General features: G+C 43.5%; 1 protein-coding gene across 2 annotated transcripts in view; it reads right to left on the bottom strand.

Annotated features, from left to right (window-relative positions):
• The window catches only part of ADAMTSL3 (ADAMTS like 3), a 390,931-nt gene that overhangs the window by 229,282 nt on the left and 142,264 nt on the right, over positions 1 to 19,385 (bottom strand). For both annotated transcript variants that reach the window (XM_062206333.1, XM_062206332.1), the window contains exons 5-6: positions 10,629 to 10,674; positions 4,847 to 5,083 (exon numbers count right to left, since the gene is read on the bottom strand). In XM_062206333.1, the coding sequence (XP_062062317.1) occupies positions 4,847 to 5,083; positions 10,629 to 10,674 (283 nt within the window). The remainder of the gene's footprint in view (positions 1 to 4,846; positions 5,084 to 10,628; positions 10,675 to 19,385) is intronic.

The raw sequence follows: 19,385 nt of genomic DNA, 5'->3' as shown, positions 1-19,385 counted from the left end.
GAGAGAAAAATGGAATAATACAAAATGCTGAGTTAAAGCCACAAAGGGAAAGAAAAACAGTGAACAAAACCAGGAATAAATAACAAAGCAATGAATAGAAAACACTAACAAATTTGGCAGATTTCAATCTATAATTTAATGACAGTTAAAACAATTATATGAATAATCACTTTGACCATCCAAAACCTAAATATCCCAGTTAAAATGCAAGAGACTATCAGACTGACTCAAAAAACAAGACATAATTATCTTTGGCCGACGCCACGGCTCACTAGGCTAATCCTCCGCCTGTGGCGCCAGCACCCCGGGTTGTAGTCCCGGTCGGGGCGCCGGATTCTGTCCCGGTTGCTCCTCTTCCAGTCCAGCTCTCTGCTGTGGCCCAGGAAGGCAGTGGAGGATGGCCCAAGTGCTTGGGCCCTGCACCTGCATGGGAGACCAGGAGAAGCACCTGGCTCCTAGCTTTGGATCAGCACAGTGCGTCGACCGTAGCAGCCATTTTTGGGGGTGAACCAACGGAGGGAAGACCTTTCTCTCTGTCTCTCTCTCTCACTGTCTAACTCTGTAAAAAAAAAAAAAAGACATAATTATCTGTCATCTATCAGAGACCCACTTGAACCATAAAGACACAAACAGATTAAAAGAGATGGGGGGCTGGTGTTGTGGCATAGCAGGTAAAGCTCCACCTGTAATGCCTGCATTTCATATGGGCACCAGTTTGTGTCCTGGCTGCTTCACTTCCCATCCAGCTCCCTGCTAATGTGCCTGGGCAAGCAGTGGAGGGTGGCCCAAAGGCTTGAGCCCCTGTATCCTCATGGTAGACCTGGAAGCAGCTACTGACTCCTAGCTTCAATCTGGCCCAGGTCTGGCCATTGTGTCCAACTGTGGAGTTAATCAGCAGATGGAAGACTTCTCTCTCTGTCTCTCCACTCTCTCTGTGACTTTTGAATAAATAATCTTAAAATAAAAGCAAAAGGATGCAAAAAGATATAGCATGCCAACACTAACTTAAAGAAAGCGAGAGTGGCTTCATTGCTTCATTAATTTTATTAAGATTCATTACTTATTAAAAATGAAGAGTTACAGAAAGAAATAGAGAGAGAGAGAGAGAGAAAGCGTCCATTCACTGGTTCTTTTTTTTTTTTTTTTTTTTTTTTGGACAGGCAGAGTGGACAGTAGAGGGAGACAGAGAGAAAGGCCTTCCTTTTTGCCACTGGTTCACCCTCCAATGGCCGCCGCGGTAGGCGCACTGCGGCCGGCGCACTGCGCTGTTCCGATGGCAGGAGCCAGGTGCTTCTCCTGGTCTCCCATGGGGTGCAGGGCCCAAGCACTTGGGCCATCCTCCACTGCACTCCCTGGCCACAGCAGAGAGCTGGCCTGGAAGAGGGGCAACAGGGACAGGATCGGTGCCCCGACCGGGACTAGAACCCGATGTGCTGGCGCCGCAAGGCGGAGGATTAGCCTAGTGAGCTGCGGCGCCGGCCCATTCACTGGTTCTTTTCCCAAATGGCCACAACAACAGCTGGTGCCAGGCCAGGCTGAAGCCAGGAGCCAGGAACTCAAATCCAGATCTCCCCAAAGGGTGGCAGGAGCTCAAGCACTTGAGCCACCATCCATTGCTTCTTAGGGGCATTGGCAAGGAGCTGGATGGTAAATGGAGTTGCAGGGACTTGAACCTGCACTCCAACACAGGATGAGGTGTCACAAGCTGCCTAACCCACTGTGCCACAGCGACTGCCCCTCCATTAATATTAGACAGAGCAGGTTTCAAAACAGGAAAAGTTTTCAGGGGTAAGAGGGCAGTTACATAATGATAAAGGGGTCCAAGAAGAATTAACGACCCTTAACGCATACATATTTAACCAAAGAGTGTCAGAATAAGAGAGGCAGAAACTCTTAGAACGGCAAGGAGAAAGAGTGGAATATACTAAGCAACATGTCCCTCTATCAGAAACAGGCACATTTAGCCCACAGAAAAATCCAGAAGAGCATAACTAAACTCAACACCACCAATCAAAGGGCTATCATTCACAGCTACAGACGACTTCATCCAACAACAGCAGATTACATGTTCTTCTCAAGCCTGCATGTGGCATCCAAGACACAGGACATTCTGAGCCATAAAACACAGCTTCACAAATGTAAAATAGAAACCACACAATATCTACTCTCAGACCATAACTCAACAGCAGGAGATGCCTGGGAATTTTCAAAATACTTGGCGATTAGACAACACATGTCTAAGTAACACATGGTTAAAGGAGAACTCTGAAAAGAAATTGTAAAATATTTTGAACTGAATGAATGATAAGGAAAACACAATTTATCAAAATATGGGGAATGCAATGAAAGCAGTGCTTAAAGGAAAATTTATAGAATTAAATGTATGTACTATAAAACGTCTACTCAACTTTTCCAACCTCTGCGCAACATCACCTCATGTACGGTAGTGTGGGTGATCCTGTGCCTGCCTGGCTGGGAGACTGCCTGCCTAGCCCATGCACGGCACACCATGCCTCCGGACGTTGTAATTGCCAATCAGGTAAACAGCCCCCAGGTGTGGCCCAGGCCCATCAGGACCACCTGGGAGGCTACATAGGCTACATGATCTTCAAGCTGATTGGAGAAGCATAGTGGTGCCAATATCAGCTTTATCCTATAGAATTAGTGTTGCCCTGAATTAGGCCCCTCTGCCTGCCCTTTCACAGGTGTGTTTGGTTGTTAATAAAGGGACTTGTTCACCAAAACTTGTCTCCGGTGCTTCTTGGGGAAGAACGCCATCACCCCACTATTCAGACAGTGAAGGGGCTCTCAAGACGAGTCCACACAGTAGTCCCCCTGACGCCAGACTAGTATGCTTTCTTTGAATTTTGAAAAAAGATTTATTAATCTACTTGAAAGGCAATGAGACAGAGAGGGAGAGAGAGGAAGAGAGCGAGCGAGCGAGAAAGGTTTTCCATTTTGCTGGTTCACTCCCCCAAATGGCTGCAATGGCCAGGACTGGGCCAAGCTAAAACCAGGAGTCAGAAACTCCAGTTGGTTCTCCCACATTGATGGTAGGAACTCGAGTCGTTGGGCCATCTTCTGCTGCCTTCCCAGGTGCACTAGCAGAGAGACCAGCTTGCTGGCACTCAGAGCAACGCTCTGATACACAACGCTGGCATCACCAGCAGCAGCTTAACTGCTGCAGCACAATACCAGCCCTGACTAAAACGCTTTTCACAACAATTTGTTTTCATTAAAAAAGCAATAGATGTGCATTGACGAAAACTTGGTAAAAGCAAAAAACATTAATAAAAAACAGAAGCATTATGGATCAGATCCCATGACTATTAAAAGGATAATAGAGAAATACTATGAATAACTTTGTCCACAATTTTAATAATCTAGATGAAATGGACATTGCTTGAAAGATACAATCTTCCAAAACTCATGAAGGAAAAAATAAATAAGCTGAATTGACATAAACACATTAAAAAATGAAATCAATGATTAACAACTCTCTCTTTTTTTTTTTTAACAGGCAGAGTGAACAGTGAGAGAGAGAGACAGAGAGAAAGATCTTCCTTCCGTTGGTTCACCCCCTAAATGGCCGCCACAGCTGGCGCGTTGTGCCGATCCAAAGCCAGGAGCCAGGTGCTTCTTCCTGGTCTCCCATGCGGGTGCAGGGCCCGAGCACTTGGGCCATCCTCCACTGCCTTCCTGGGCCACAGCAGAGAGCTGGACTGGAAAAGGAGCAACCGGGACAGAACCAGCACCCCAACTGGGACTACAACCCGGGGTGCTGGCGCCACAGGCGGAGGATTAGCCAAGTGAGCCGCAGCACCAGCCAACAACTTTCTAAAACAAAAGTACAGGGCCAAAATGGGTTCACTGGTGAATTCAACAAACCATTAATGGGAGAAATTCCAGTTCTCTGCAATCCCTTCCAAAAGATAAGAGCAGAGGGAATACTTCCTAACGCATTCTCTCATGAGCTGCAAAAATCTCCAACAAAACATTAGTAATAAAATCCAACAGTGTATTGGAAGAAGTATACACCACAACATACTGGCTATCACAGATATGCAAAGCTGGTTCAATCAATGTAATCTATCACGTTAACAGGCTAAATGAGAAATAAATCACATAATTACATTAATAGATGTTGGAAAAGCATTTGACAAGATCCAACATCCATTCATGATAAAAAAAAAATTCTCTACAAATAGAAGTATAAAGAGATTTCAACTTGATAAATGAATATTTACCAAAAAACCTACAGGTAACATCGTCCCAATGGTGAGAAACTAGTTTTCCTACTGAGTTCAATAAAAAAGCAAAGAGTTTTGCTTTTGAAACAACTCGTTTCAATATCATGCTGGGAGCCCTAACTCACACAAGAAAACAAGAAAAGAAGAGGAATAATGATTGATAAGGAGGAAATAACATTGTCTCTTCTCTGATAACATGGTTGCCTGTATAGAGACTCTAAAAGAATTAGCTTGTTAGAAACAGCAATTCTCAGACCTACTGGGTCGGAAACTCCCAGGTGGGCCCAGCCCTCTGTAACACCAGAAGCCTTCCCAGGGATTCTGAGCACATTCAAGTCAGACTCTCATCTCAAGGAATCACAAGCAGTCACACACAAGTATCACAATCCTTCCAGTTCTCCATGGGCAAAATTCACAGTATGGAAAAAACGTGATTTAAAGGCTAGCCGCATCCTCTGAAGCATTTCGTACATTCCAAAGTGGTCAAACAGCTCCATCTGCATGAGCAAAAGCACAGAAGACCATGCCTTCTCTTTCCTGAGGGTGGGCAGAGCTCAGCCCTGAACCAGGGGCGCGGGAGCAGGTGCGTGGCTTACCTGACAGGTGCCGCTGATGCACATGTCCAGGGAGTGCGTGTTGCAGCGCGTTCCATCCAGCACCTTGGGGGCCAGCTCCACCACCAAGTTCTGTCCCCGCGCGTGACACTTGAGAGCGCACGGGGCAGCGGGATCGTTGTAGCGTGGGAGCCACTCAGAATAACGCCCCTGATACTGCACGTCGTTGTAGGCTGAACACTGCTGGGCCCTGAAGTCTTCCGCATCCGGGGGGCAGTCCTGCGGGAAGAGGAGGGGATCACATGCACCTGACCTCAGGAGAGGGGCTGGCAGCGGCCGCACAGGTCACCCCCTGCCTCTCCAGCCCCAGTTCCTGAAATTCAAAGCCTAACCTACAGCTGGGAGACTTCCATACAGGAATTCTGTCCCCAGGTAAATCATAGCTCATAATACTTGGGCCAAAAATCCTGCCTGTTTTTAACCATCTTGGATGTACATTTTCAAATGCATCTCTTTTTAGGAGCAAGAGCAATTAAATGTTTTTTGTTTTTTTAATTTCTCCAGGTGATTAAAGGTTTTCCAATAGAAGTACTCCATATTCGTATTTTCAGGAGCCGGTTCAACGCAAAGGATTATTTGTGCCCAATTTAGCTCCAAATTGCTGTGCTCTGTGAGGCTTCCCGACATCGGTCACAGAGCTGCCTCTCCCCCCCCACCCCACCCCGTGTGTGTGTGAGGCACCCGGGCCACTGTTCTTCTTGGTACCAGTTACCTCCTTCAACTGGCTGTGAGATGCTAAGCAGATAGTGTAGCCTGTTGAAGTTCTGTCTACAATCAAAGCGAACAGATTCAAAGTAAACACTCCGGGTGCTCTCATAATAATAACAAAAAGCTCTTGCAAAAGAACTGATGACTCCTAAGTTCTGCTCCAGACATTTCCAAAGTGAGGTGCTGGTACCTTACTCATCAAAAAGCTAATTTTGGCATGCCAACTGCCCAACTAAAGAAAAACAGATGTGGAAAAGGCAACATGTTGTTTTATATTTTTTCTTATTTATAAAACTAATAAATGTTCATTGTTAACAACTGTGAGAAATATTTTCTATTTGAATAAAGAGCAAGTAATGAAGACTCTTATACCGAAATCTTTACACAAATCTTGACTAGTTCCCAAGGGCTCATTTCTGGAAAGGAAATTTCTGAATCAAAGGTATGCATGCTTTATGGATTAATCAAAATACTGCCAAATTGCTCACTTGGAAAATTATAATTTTCTAAATTTTTCCCAATCAAAAGTATAACAGGGAATTTCATTGTTTGCATTTGCATTTCATTTGTATTTTTAAAAAGGTACTGACTTTCATTTTTGTGAAAGGCAGAGATCTAGACAGAGACAGAGACAGCTGCAGAGAGGTCTTCCACCTCTTGGTTCACATCTCAAATGCCCCAGGGCTGGGCTAGCTGGAATGCAGGAGTCCAGACCTGACTCTGGGTTCCCCTACGTGAGTAACAGGTACTTGAGCCACCACCCACTGCCTCTAAGGGTACACATTAGCAAAGTTGGACTGGAATCCAACATGGAAAGTGGGTATCCCAAGCGGTGACTTAACTGTTGTGACAAATGCATGCCCCTCCGTATTAACTAGGTTTAGTATCTTTTCAGGTATGTTTGCTTTTTTTGTATCAATTCGTCAAAGATTTCTTGTTTTATGTCCTTTATCCATTTACCAACTGGAATGTTTGTCTTTTATTATTTTTAGCAGATGAAACTATTACACTTCACAGTGAAGCCATCAACTCTTTGGTTTTTGTTGGAAACGTTTTTCCCACTTAATTTTGCTTTTGGAACTGTGTGAAGTCAAAAAGTTTTAAATTTTTATGCAGTCAGCTCGATTAATATTCCCCTTTAAGGTTTGGCTTAGACATTCTGCTCTCACTCTGCCCTGAGAACAGATAAATACTTAAATATATTTTGCCAGTGCCTTTAGGGATGAGCAACCATATTTAACTCTTGATTATATCTGGAATATATTTAGACAAATGATGTGAAGTAGAAATCTAACTTTATTGGATTTTATTATTTTTTTACACAAAGAGTTACTAATAAATTTCCAATTGGGACTTCAAAATATAATTTCTTTCATTTCTCCCCTGTTTACTTCTCGATTTTTGTATTTTCCTGTGCTTGGGCGTTTGGCCTTTATAAGCGGCCTCAAATCCTTCTTGGAAGTCGGCAGAGAATGAACAGAATATAATTAAGAAGTTTTCCTCTGGGATTAGTTGTATTATTTTGTTGTGAAACATTCCAAGGTCCTATATTGCTTCCACATTTTTGTGGTCTTACAAGATTAGATTTTAACCCAGGTCACACCTATGGAAGCAAGTCAAAATGAAAAAAATGTTGAAACTGGACAATGTTTTTCTGTTGAAATAAGAATGTGGTTCACCATCCAACCACAGGAAAGACCATCAAAGATAAGCTTCTATCACCTCCTCTTTCTCTAATTGTGGCCAATTTTTAAAAAAAAAAATATCGATTTATTTATTTGAAAGGCAGAGAGAGAGAGAGAGAGAGAGAGGAGAAAGAGGTCTTCCATCTGCTGGTTCACTCCCCAAATGGCCACAATGACTGGAGCTGGCCTGATCCAAAGCCAGGAGCCTGGAGCTTCTTCCAAGTCTCCCATGTGGGAGCAGGGGCCTAAGGACTTGCGCCATGTTCTACTGATTTCCCAGGCCACAACAGAGAGGTGGATTGGAAGTGCAGCAGCCGGGACTCAAACCAGTGCCCACATGAGATCTGGCACTGCAGATGTGGCTTGACCCACTGCCCCACAGTACTGGTCCAACAGCTAATTGTGTGTGTGTGTGTGTGTGACTCTTTAAAACCAAAGAGAAGTGTGTAGGAGAGCAGGGGACAAGCAAATGCCCTGGTGTGACAAGTGTTCTCCAGGGATTGAATGTGCTGGTTGATTCTTAACAAGAATTACAGAAGCCGGCATTGTGGCACGGGGAGTTATGCTGCTCCCTGGAATGTCAGCGTCCCATATGAGTGCTGGTTTGAGTCCTGGTTGGTCCACTTCCCATGCAGCTCCCTGCTGATGCACCTGGGGAATTAGCAGAGGATGCTCCCAGTATTTGAGCCCCTGGCAGCCACGTGGGAGACCTGGATGGAATTCAGGCACCTAGCTTCTGCCTGGCCTGGCCTCAGCCATTGCTGTCATTTAGGGAGTGAACCAGCGAATAGGAGATCTCTTTCTAACTCTCAGTAATCCTGCCTTTAAATAAATAACAAAAATTTTGTAAAAATATAATAAGAGTTAACTAACATAAGACAGCTGAAGATGTCAGCCTGCAGCTCGTCCTTGCTGGAGTCACACATTTGTCCACAACAGGTCAGCCTTCCCTGACCTGAATTTGGAATTGCAACAAAAGGGCCAGGGCTGAGAATTCCATCCATCTGGGGCTGAGCTGGCTGGTTTTTTGTTTGTTTGTTTGTTTGTTTGTGAGATGCACGTTGAAGCAAAGGCAGCCAGTTCCCCCAGCAAGCAATGCATGCAACAGAGTGAAGCAGTAGGCATGACGGTAAGGATGCTGTCTGCCTCACTTTCTGGTTCCTGGCTTCTGTCCCTAAGCATGTGGCAACCCCTAATTAGGACAGCCTTGTATCTGGGTAACGTTTTCTGGTGTTCCAAGATACTTACTAAGGTTCTCTTTCCCTACCACCCTCTGAGCTATGTAGGTAAGGCTCACCATTACCCTCATTTTGTACATGGGAAGTGTTCAGGCAAAGACACAACTAGTGCATGACAGCATCAAGACTGACGGCCATGTTAATAAGCTCTCCATTCTACAATATCACTTTCTAGTAGCCATGGGGACATCAACTACCTACATCCAACACTGTTCTTCATTTCATATTCTTCCAATGCCAACACTAAAACTGCATAGTCTGGCTCCCCCAGGAGCTGTGCCCCAGATTGGGACAATGGAGAGATTCTTGTGCCCTCCAAAGTCCAGTTAATGTTTAAGAAACTCAAGCATCAAACTTTGTTCTGATTTTCTCTTCCTAAGAAGCATTCCTTCATACCAAGCAAGTTCAAGGCAACACTTACTTATTAAGTGTATTCTATGGGCTTTTCCCTAGGTCACATGAGTGGGGGCCACTACAGAAGAACATCATCTACTACTGACACTCAGTGAGCTTGTTACCTTATTGGAGGTGTGGCATCTATGTGCACCAAACACATGGAAACATGTGCTGTTGTTGCTTTCTGTAGACTTGCAATAGGACTGCAATGAAGCTAACAAAATTGTTATCCAAGAGTTAAAGTATAAAACTGGTTAGATAGAGTTCGTAAGGAAAGAATAAATCCTAGATCAGCAAGATTTGATTCTAAGCTGATAGAGATAATTTCTAGATCTAAAGAAGTCCATCTCAGGGAGGGACAGACAGCCTGGAAAGGAAAAGAAGAGGAAGAGGAGGAGAAGGAGGAAGACAAGGGGGAGGAGGAGGAGGAGGAAGTAGTGGAGAAAAAGGAGAAAGATAAGGAGGATGGATTGCATTCTCAGCTCCCAGCTTTAGCTCAGTCCAGCACCAGCCATTGCAGCCATCTGTCACACAAACTAGTGGACAGGATCCCTCTCTTGCTTTCTCTCTCTGTCGGCCACTCCCTGCCCCTGCCTTTCAAAGAAAAATGAAGAAAAAATAAATTCATCATAGTCCATTGAGAAAAGTGGATAAAACAAACAACTGAATCTCATTTAAATTAAATTTCCAGATTCTCAGTATTGCCTTTTAATTCTCGTCATTTTGATGTTGCTATGTACCACCCAGGAGGAAAATGTCTTACGTGGAAAATAAGGCTGGTTCCTTATGATGCTTACTTTGCATTTTCATTCTTGTAAAATAAAATACTACTTGATGTTTTAATGTTGACTGATGCAAAATGAGGGTGTAAAAATCCCCCTTCCCAGGTATTTTCTGATGAACACACTTAGAGTACCACTAACACATTTTACAGGGGGTGCCATGGGTGGTTTGGGGAGGTAGAAACAAATGCTAGACCAAGTTCAACTCTGTATCCTTCCTAAGTGACCTTTGGAAAATCATTCTACTCTCTGTGCCTCAGTCCCCTCATTTACAAAGAAGAAACAACCACATCCTGTTTGCCCACATCCAGGAGACAGTATGAAGGTCCCTTGAGACGCTGGACATGACAGCACTTTTAACTCTGAAAGAGCTCAGGGATCTTATACATCGTTTTCATGAATTCAGAAATTATTAAATTCTTATATATCATAAATATGAAATGCCCCAAAAAGGTAGTACCCATGGAAGGTATTAGATATAAAGGACCATTGTATATTTTTTTAAGATGTTTCTTTCTTTTTTTTTATTTGACAGGTATAGTTAGTGAGAGAGAGAGAGACAGAAAGAAAGGTTTTCCTTCCGTTGGTTCACTCCCCAAATGGCCGCTACGGCTGGCGCTGCACTGATCCGAAGCCAGGAGCCAGGTGCTTCTTCCTGGTCTTCCATGCGGGTGCAGAGGCCCAAGCACTCGAGCCATCCTCCACTGCCCTCTGGGGCCACAGCAGAGAGCTGGACTGGAAGAGGGGCAACCGGGACCAGAACCCGGCGTCCAAATGGTATGCTGGTGCTGCAGGCGGAGGATTAACTAAGTGAACCACAGCGCAGGCCCCAAGGACCATTGTATATTAAAGAAATATTCAAATTTCCCCAAAAGGTGACCAAGAGAAAATTCTTTTGACAGTACAACATTATAACTTAAAACACTGCATTATGTATTTTTGTTATAGGACTTACATGGTTGCTGCATGTCTTGTATCGAATATTCTGCCCTTCACAATTCCTAAAGGAAAAGAATATTGATTTGTAGAAGTGGTAAACAAACGAACAAAAAACACTCTTTTTAAAAGCAGACACAAGGTCCTGGTTCCCTGTGAAATTTTCCCCAGTGCACATTAAATCAAAGGCTCAAAGCTTAAATTCTAAGAAACTGACTTTCAATAACGAGTGTGCCAAAAGTCTCACCGAAGTGTCACATTAAACAGATACACATTTCCCATAAGCTCTCAGAAGACTCCTGGTTTGCATTTCAGAATGTTCTGCACCAAAATAAACTTATCTTTTATTTCCTTTGTCCCCAAACTCTTCGGAAGTCCTCTGATAACTTGTTCTGTGATGGAAAAAGGGAAGCCGGGTGGGGGGACCTTTGTCCATCCTGGCCCTCTGAGAAATTTTTCTGCCCCACTGCCCCACTCACCACAGCCATCCCTGTTGGAGTCCACTCCCTGTCCCCTTAGGACAACTGTCTCTTCTAGAAATTTGCTTGAAGCGGAGCAAGCATTGTGGAGCAGCAGCTTAAGCTGACGTTTGCATCTGCTATGGGAGGGCTGCTGCAAGTCCCATCTGCTCTGCTTCCACTCCAGCTCCCTGTTAATGCACCTTTGTGAGCAGCAGATGATAGAAGTACCTGTGTCCCTGCCATCCACGTGGGAGAATCAGCTGGAGTTCCAGGCCCCTGGGCCAGACCTGGCTACTGAGGTCATTTGTGGGGGTAAAACAGCAGACAGAGGACCTCTCTGCCTCTCCCTCTGCCTTTCAAATAAGTAAATAGATCTTTAAAAAAAAAAAAAAAACTTCGCTGAAGCAATGCTTCTTTCTTATTCCAGCCATCAGCCTTACTGAACGGATGCTACAAAATAGTGTTAGGGCAGCTTCCTTGGGATGCCAATACCAGTGGGTGGAAAATCCTCCAAGGTTGACCACCACTGACCTGCCCTTCCCTCCAGCCACCAGCTCTGGGAGCCACCACTCACTTTCCAGGAATACTTGTTCCTCTGAATGTTAGACTCCTATCAAGGAGACGCTTTTCTCAGTCCAGAACTTGCTGTTCTATATTTTGCATAAACTTGAAGAATAGCTGATCTATTAATTGCTTTCCCACGGTTTCAAAGGAGTCACATGTTTTTCTCCTGGTCAACTCAATGGCATATTTGAAGCAAGTAAAGTTAAACAGGCCTATATCATGGTCATGAATTAAAAGTCAGTACATGGTCTATCAATTTCTTAATGGATCTGAGGAGGTCATTTTTTGCTGGTGTGATTTAACATGAGCCTATTCCTCTTTTCAGCATGAAGCAGCCAGAGCAGTCATCGCCCAGGTCCCCTAACAGAAGTTAGGGTCCATTCTTGTAGGGGGTGAAGATGGGTTAATAGGAAGTCAGGTGGTCCTAGTGGAAACTGATGGTGCAAAATCTTTAGCAAGGTCAAAAGTGCCTGCCTGCACACTCCTTGAAAACTTCCAAGCTCATCAAGAGAATAGCAAGGGGGTGGAGATTCCTTCTTAGCTCCCAGTTTATTGTGAAGTAAATTAGGTATCCCACCATCTGATGGCTCTTTTGTTTTATCTAGAGCAAGCCACACAGGATAAAGGATTGCATATCAGAGGCCTGCACCACAGCTCACTAGGCTAATCCTCTGCCTGCGCCTGCGCCTGCGGAGCCAGAACACTGGGTTCTAGTCCCGGTTGGGGCGCCGGATTCTGTCCCGGTTGCCCCTCTTCCAGGCCAGCTCTCTGCTGTGGCCCGGGAGTGCAGTGGAGGATGGCCCAAGTGCTTGGGCCCTGCACCCTGCATGGGAGACCAGGAGAAGCACCCAGCTCCTGGCTTTGGATCAGCGCGGTGCACTGGCCACAGCGGCCATTGGAGGGTGAACCAACGGTAAAGGAAGACCTTTCTCTCTGTCTCTCTCTCTCTCACTGTTCACTCTGCCTATCCAAAAAAAAAAAAAAAAAAAATGCATATCAGGTCTTTTGATGGATACTCCCCCATCCCCCCACCTGCCTTGTAAATGAATGCCACTTTTTTTCTTCTCCAAAATTATGCTTAAAAACCCCAGTACCAAGAGCCTCTTTGGGTTTTTGCCTTTCTCTCTTGGATTCCTCCCTCCATGCCACTTTGGTTGGAGGTCTTTGACTCTAATAAATCTTGCTTTAAAATCCTTGCTTTAAATATGAGCCTGCACAAAATGACTGATAGAGCCAACAATATGCAAGTCACTGCATGTGTTTTCCAATGAGCCTATGTTTATTGATTTCAAAAGGAGTGAGAACCAGAAGCCTGTGAAGAAGTAAAGAGGTGGAAAATCAGGCATCAAAACTCCCATCACCAAGATGGTTAATATTCTGGCATTTAATCTTCTGGTGTTTCTACCACGATTTCTTTACAGAGTTGAAAACCATACTGCCAACTCTCTACATTTGCTTTACTCTAATGTCAGCATTTCATGGATAATTCTTTGGGAAAATTGTTTTAATGATTACACATTAGTCTATTATGCAGATGTTACTGTTTTAGAGTTTTTAATTTAAACATTTTTAAATTGTGATTAAAGTATATCTAACACCAAACTAGCCATCTTAGCTATTTTTAAACAATGTGATAAATTCAGGATATTCACATGGTTGTACAGGCATTATCTTTTGTAAGCAGTCTTCTTCCATACTTCTGAAGTTTACATACAGTAAAATTCACTTTTGGACGGGGGGTTACAATTCTATGCGTGTTAACAAATCCATACAGTCATTTTAACTACCTACACAATCAATATTAGGGACATTCCATCACCTCTAAAAGTGACATCGTGACACCCCTTTGTAGGAAGCCCTTCCTCACCCTCAGCTCCTGGCAAGCACTGATTGTTTTCTGTTCCTACAATTTTATTTTCATGAATTTCATAAAAAATAGAGTTAGGCAGTATGTGGATTTTTGAGACTAATTCTTCTTCCAGGTCTCCCACGTGGGTGCAGGGGCCCAAGCACTTGGGCCATCTCCCACTGCTTTCCCAAGCCACAGCAGAGAGCTGGATCGGAAGAGGAGCAGCCTGGACTAGAACCGGTGCCCATTTGGGATGTCGGCGCTGCAGGCAGAGGATTAACCTACCGCGCCTTGGAGCCAGCCCTTGAGACTAACTCTTTAGCATACGGCTTTTGAAATTCATTCTTGTTGCAGATATCTGTAATTTGCTTTTTTTCAGTTGCTGAGTAGTAACCCATGTGCATGCAAACATGTACAATTGTTTATTCATTGGCTAGTTGGATATTTAAGTTGTTTCTAGTAGTTGGAAATTATAAGAAAAAAATTTCTAGAAACAAGCACATACAGGTGAACACAAAGTTTTCATTTCTCTTGTATAAATACCTACAAGTGGGATTGGTGAGTCTGCTGCTTTTCACAGAATATAAACATCCTTTGCTAAACATCTTTGCTTTTATTGTTAGTGCTTAGACTACAGTATCTAGAAGTGAGTAACAAATTCCAGTCCTTTTGTAATATGATTTGTTCGTGTGTGAGTTCTTAACTCTTGGTTGGCTAAGTACATGTAATTGGTTACTTTTTCAAGAGATATGCATGGCCGCTATACCTGTGAACCTTGGTATTCCACAAAGAAGCCAGGATGCACCAAGATACACTGTTACTGTTCACATGATCCTTTTCTTCAACTCTGTAGATTTGTTTCATTGACAGCTGATATTTAGACTTACAGAGAAGTCTGATTTCTGTACTTTCCCACATATACTTCACTTTCTGTCTCGAAGATTGCAGGTTTGTTTTTTTTTTTTTAAATTTTGCTTTGTTTTGTTCTGCTTTTGTTTTCTTCCTATTTAAAGTAAAAGTTACTGTTGGATTATATCTACTTCTGTGGCTTTGTTTTCATCAATGTTAACGAAAATGGTGAGACCTTTTGAATGGAAAGCTTAAGGTTTTTATTTTCAGTGTTGCTGAATATTCTTAAGATTGTGAATTTGAAAAAAAAAAAATGGCCGGCGCCGAGGCTTAACAGGCTAATCCTCCACCTTGCGGCGCCAGCACACCGGGTTCTAGTCCCGGTTGGGGCGCCAGATTCTATCCCGGTTGCCCCTCTTCCTGGCCAGCTCTCTGCTATGGCCCAGGAAGGCAGTGGAGGATGGCCCAAGTGCTTGGGCCCTGCACCCGCATGGGAGACCAGGAGAAGCACCTGGCTTCTGGCTTCGGATCAGCACGATGCGCTGGCCGCAGTGGCCATTGGAGGGTGAACCAACAGCAAAAAGGAAGACCTCTCTCTCTCTCTCTCTCTCACTATCCACTCTGCCTGTAAAAAAAAAAAAATTGTGAATTTGATTACTTCTCTTGTTCTAGAAATGTCTATCATTCTGAGGTTAGAGCTTCCTCTTTCTATGCCCATTAAATCTCCATCAACCCACTCATGGCTTCCTTTTCTAAATGGTATATGATAAGCAGTTAATCAAGTCTAGAGGAGCTGGAATTCTTGCAGCCCTGCAATGTAATGTTCATCTTTTACTGTTGACTTGATAAACCCACCTTCCCAGGATGCAACTGTCTCAAATGGGACTGGGGTACATGCTAAGACCACACCCCATTTACTTATCCAGTTAAGGTACCACCCCTGCCTCAATAAGGAGGGTGAAAACTAGGGAGAGGTCTCTTTTCTCCAAAGACCATGCTCCAAGGCACTGCTCTCATTTTCTCTCTCTCTTCCACTTGCAATTCTCTGGCCTCTCACGATGGGTATTTCTCCATGTGGGGTGGCTTACTCTCATACATGAATTATGTTTATAAATAGCATAAATATAAATAAATCCTGTTCTCACTTGTGCAATAGATAGATAGATTGATGAATAGATAGACGGACAGACAGACAGATGCCTCCACTTTGAATTCTGAAGGCCCACGTTGTATATGTCTCATTTCTTTGAGCTTTTCTTGTACTTCCAAGAAATCCTCTCTAGCTATTGCTTCACAGGGAAGAATTTATTTCTCTGTATTTTATTGTGTCTGATAGGCCTCTTAAATTTATTTTATGTATTTCAGAGGCAGGCAGACAGACAGAGCTCCCATCTGCTGGTTTACTCTTCAGAAGCCCTCAATTACTGGACGAGGAGCTAGAAACTCAATCCAGGTCACTCATGTGGGTAGCAGGGGCTCAAGTACTTGAGCCATCACCAGTGTCTCCCAGGGTTGCATTAGCAGGAGGCTGGAATCAGGAACAGAGCCAAGACTCAAACCCAGGCACTCTGATAAGAGACGCCGGTGTTCCAGCCAATGGTGTCTTAACCACGAAGCCATATGCTTGCATCTTAGAAACTTTTGTACTAATTTTTCACTTTTCTTTCTTTTCACTCCTTGTCAAATTCACTCTTTTCCATTTTCATTTCACATTTCTTCCTCACCCATGATCCTCTTTTTATCTTGTGTTTCTTGGAAGGTGCAATCCCTGATTGGATTGATATGGCTTTGGGAGAAAAGAAAAGTGAATAGACCAGCATCAGAACTGCCCCCAAATGAAATGAAATCAGCATATGAAAGAGTTATTTGTACCCCCATGTTTATTGAAGCTCAATTCACAATAGCTAAGATACAGAATCAACCCAGATGTCCATTAGCTGATGATAAAGAAAATGTGGTATATACATATATACTAGATAATACTACTCAGACATTAAAAAAGAATGAAATCTTGTCTTTTTCAACAAAATGGATGCAACTGGAAGCCATTATGCTTAGCGAAATAAGCCAGTTCCATAAAGACAAATACATGTTTTCTTTGATATCTAATAGTTAATACAGAACACAAAAACATGGATAGAGATGACATGGACATATTGTGATCTGATTGTTGTTTGTAGCCCTTGTTTATACTCTTGTGGGGCAGTGGTCTTCCTACTTTTTACTTGTTGAATCTTGTGGTTAGTGGTGCATAAGCCTTTGATGAGAGAGTGGATTGAAATTATATTTTTGCAAAACTTAAAGAAAAAAAGGAAGGAAGGAAGGGGATTGAGGGAGGGAGGGAAAGAGGGAGGGTGGGGAGTTTGATTATCTTCTTAGAATTGTTTGTATGAAATACATGAAATCGGTTCTCCTTATATTAATTGAAATTTTTTTTAAAAAAGAACTGCTTCCATAAGGATGACTTAAAAGGTAGCTAAATTTCCAATCTTGAAAACATAAATTGTATCCAATTAGTTGCTCTTTTTAAATATAATTCTCTTGATTTGTGGTTTAAAATGTCACAATGAAGGGGCTGGCTGGTGCTGTGGTGCATCGGGTTAAAGCCCCAGCCTGCAGTGCAGGCATCCCATGTAGGCGCTGGTTCGAGTCCCGGCTATTCCTCTTCTGATCCAGCTCTCTGCTATGGCCTGGGAAAGCAGTAGAAGATGGCCTGAGTCCTTGGGTCCCTGCACCCACGTGGGAGTCCTGGAAGAAGCTCCTGGCTCCTGGCTTCAGATCAGCTCAGCTCTGACTGTTGCAGTCATTTGGGGAGTGAACCATCGGATGGAAGAGCTCTCTCTCTCTCTCTCTCTTTCTCTCTCTCTCTCGTTCTACCTCTCTCTGTAACTCTAAATAAAATAATTCTTTAAAAAAATAAATAAAATGTCAAAATGAGTTGACCAACTCTTAATATTTTATAACATGTGTATGCCCATTTTTTTAAATGACATCCAAATCTTGATGAGATGACATCAAATTTTAAACACTCAAGCAGCACTAAACTGGGAGGCTGGCAGGAAAACTACTGTGGTGCAGACAGAAGTCTTTCTGTTGGTCAAAGGGAAATGACTCCACTCTCCCCGGAATCAAGAGCTATGCATGGAAGCCAGCACTGTGGTGTAGGGGTGAAAGCTGCCTGCTACCTGCAGTGCCAGCATCCCATACGGTGCTGGTTCGAGTCCCAACTGATCCACTTCTGATCCAACTCTGCTACTATACCTGCGAAAGCAGTGGAAGATGGCTCAAGTTTTGGGCTCCCACATCTGCAAAGGTGACCCAGAAGAAACTCCTGGCTCCAGGCTTCTGACTGGCCCAGCTCTGGCCACTTGGGCCATTTGGGGAGTGAATCAGTGGATGGAAGATCTCTCTCTCTCTCTCTGTAATTCTGACTTTCAAATAAATAAATCTTAAAACAAAAATAGCTCTGCATACCAGTCTCATTATCATATGTGGATAAAAGAAGAAAACAACAGGAAAAGTGAAAGGGTGACTTAAATTCTTTGCTTTTTTTGGAAAAGCCCAAAGTTTCAAAGCTGCTAATAGATTAGGGTAGTGAAAACTGGTAGCTTTTTGAATCATGCTGACTTACAGCCCTAAAACCTTCTTGATTCCAGTTTCAAGGGGGCACACAATTTAAGATTATTTGAATCGATGGCAACGTTAGAATACAAAAACCATTGAAACTTAAAAGGAATGGCATTTTCTTTCAAAAGTGTCCTATAACTTTGGAAATAATTTTTCAGATGCCTTTTTGGTAATTTTTAACTTTAGTTATTTAAATTAAAATGCTATTTTTGTAAAAAAGAAATTTAAGACTAAAAGGAAAAGAAAGAGCATATCCATTGAAGCTATCTAGTGTTGGATCCAAGGCCTGTTGTGTGGACCATACAGCCATGGTCTACATCCCAAAGCCACCTGCTGTATGTAACTGAACCATAAAGTGAGTATCCAGGAGTAACTAACTTGTATCTCAGTGTGTAGCCTGTGAATCTAAACCTAAAAAGGACGTCCCCATTACAGCTTTCACTACAACTGGAACAAACTGATTTGGAAGAGAGGAGTAAGTGTTTGGTCTGGTGGTTAATTCCACACCTGGAATGCTCACATGCCTGGGTCTGAGCCCTACCTCTGCTCCGGATTCCAGTTTCCAACTATTGCACAACCTGGGAGACAGCAGTGATGGCTCAGGTACTTCAGTCTCTGCCCACCCATGTGAGAGACCTGGACTGAGTTCCTGGCCCCTGGCTTCAGCCCGGCTTACCCTGACTGTTGCCAACATTTGGAGAGTAAAACCGCGCATGTGACATCTCTTGGTCTCTCTCTATCTCTCTCTCCCCCTCCCCTCCCCGAGTGTGTAAGTGTATGTCTACTAATTTTTTTTTAAAAAGATTTATTTATTTATTTCAAAGTCAGAGTCACACACAGAGAGAAGGAGAGCCAGGAGCCAGGAGCTTCTTTCAGGTCTCCCATGTGGGTGCAGGGGCCCAAGAACATGGGCCATCTTCTACTGCTTTCCCTGGCCATAGCAGAGAGCTGGATCAGAAGTGGAGCAGCCAGGACTTGAACCAGTGCCCAAATGGGATGCAGTGCCAGCTTTACCCACTACACCACAGTGCCGGCCCCTATGTCTGCTATTAAAATAAAAAATAAAAATAATTTTTTAAGTGACATGGAGAAGAAAGCATTTTATTTCAAGGACCCTCAAAACAGAAAGCACAGTTTTGGACTCCTTCCTTCTTCAACAGCTTCTTATGATGAACCTACTATGCACCAGGATGAGTTCAAACGTGCAGGGAGATCATCTCAATTACCTCTACAGGTCAGTAGTAAGATCTTTTCTTAAAAAATTACTTATTTAAAAATCAGAGTTAGAGAGAGAGGGAGAGAGAAAGAGAGAGAGAGGGAGAGAAACAGAGTGAGAGGGAGAGAGAGAGAATCTTCCATCCATTGGTTCACTCCCCAGATGGCTGCAACAGCCAGGCTGAAGCCAGGAGCCAGGAACCAGGAGGTC

Source organism: Lepus europaeus, chromosome 11 (genome assembly GCF_033115175.1).
Source record: "Lepus europaeus isolate LE1 chromosome 11, mLepTim1.pri, whole genome shotgun sequence".
NCBI classification, from domain to species: domain Eukaryota; kingdom Metazoa; phylum Chordata; class Mammalia; order Lagomorpha; family Leporidae; genus Lepus; species Lepus europaeus.
Note: the sequence above shows the minus strand (reverse complement) of the source record. Positions and strands in the feature narration are given on the sequence as shown.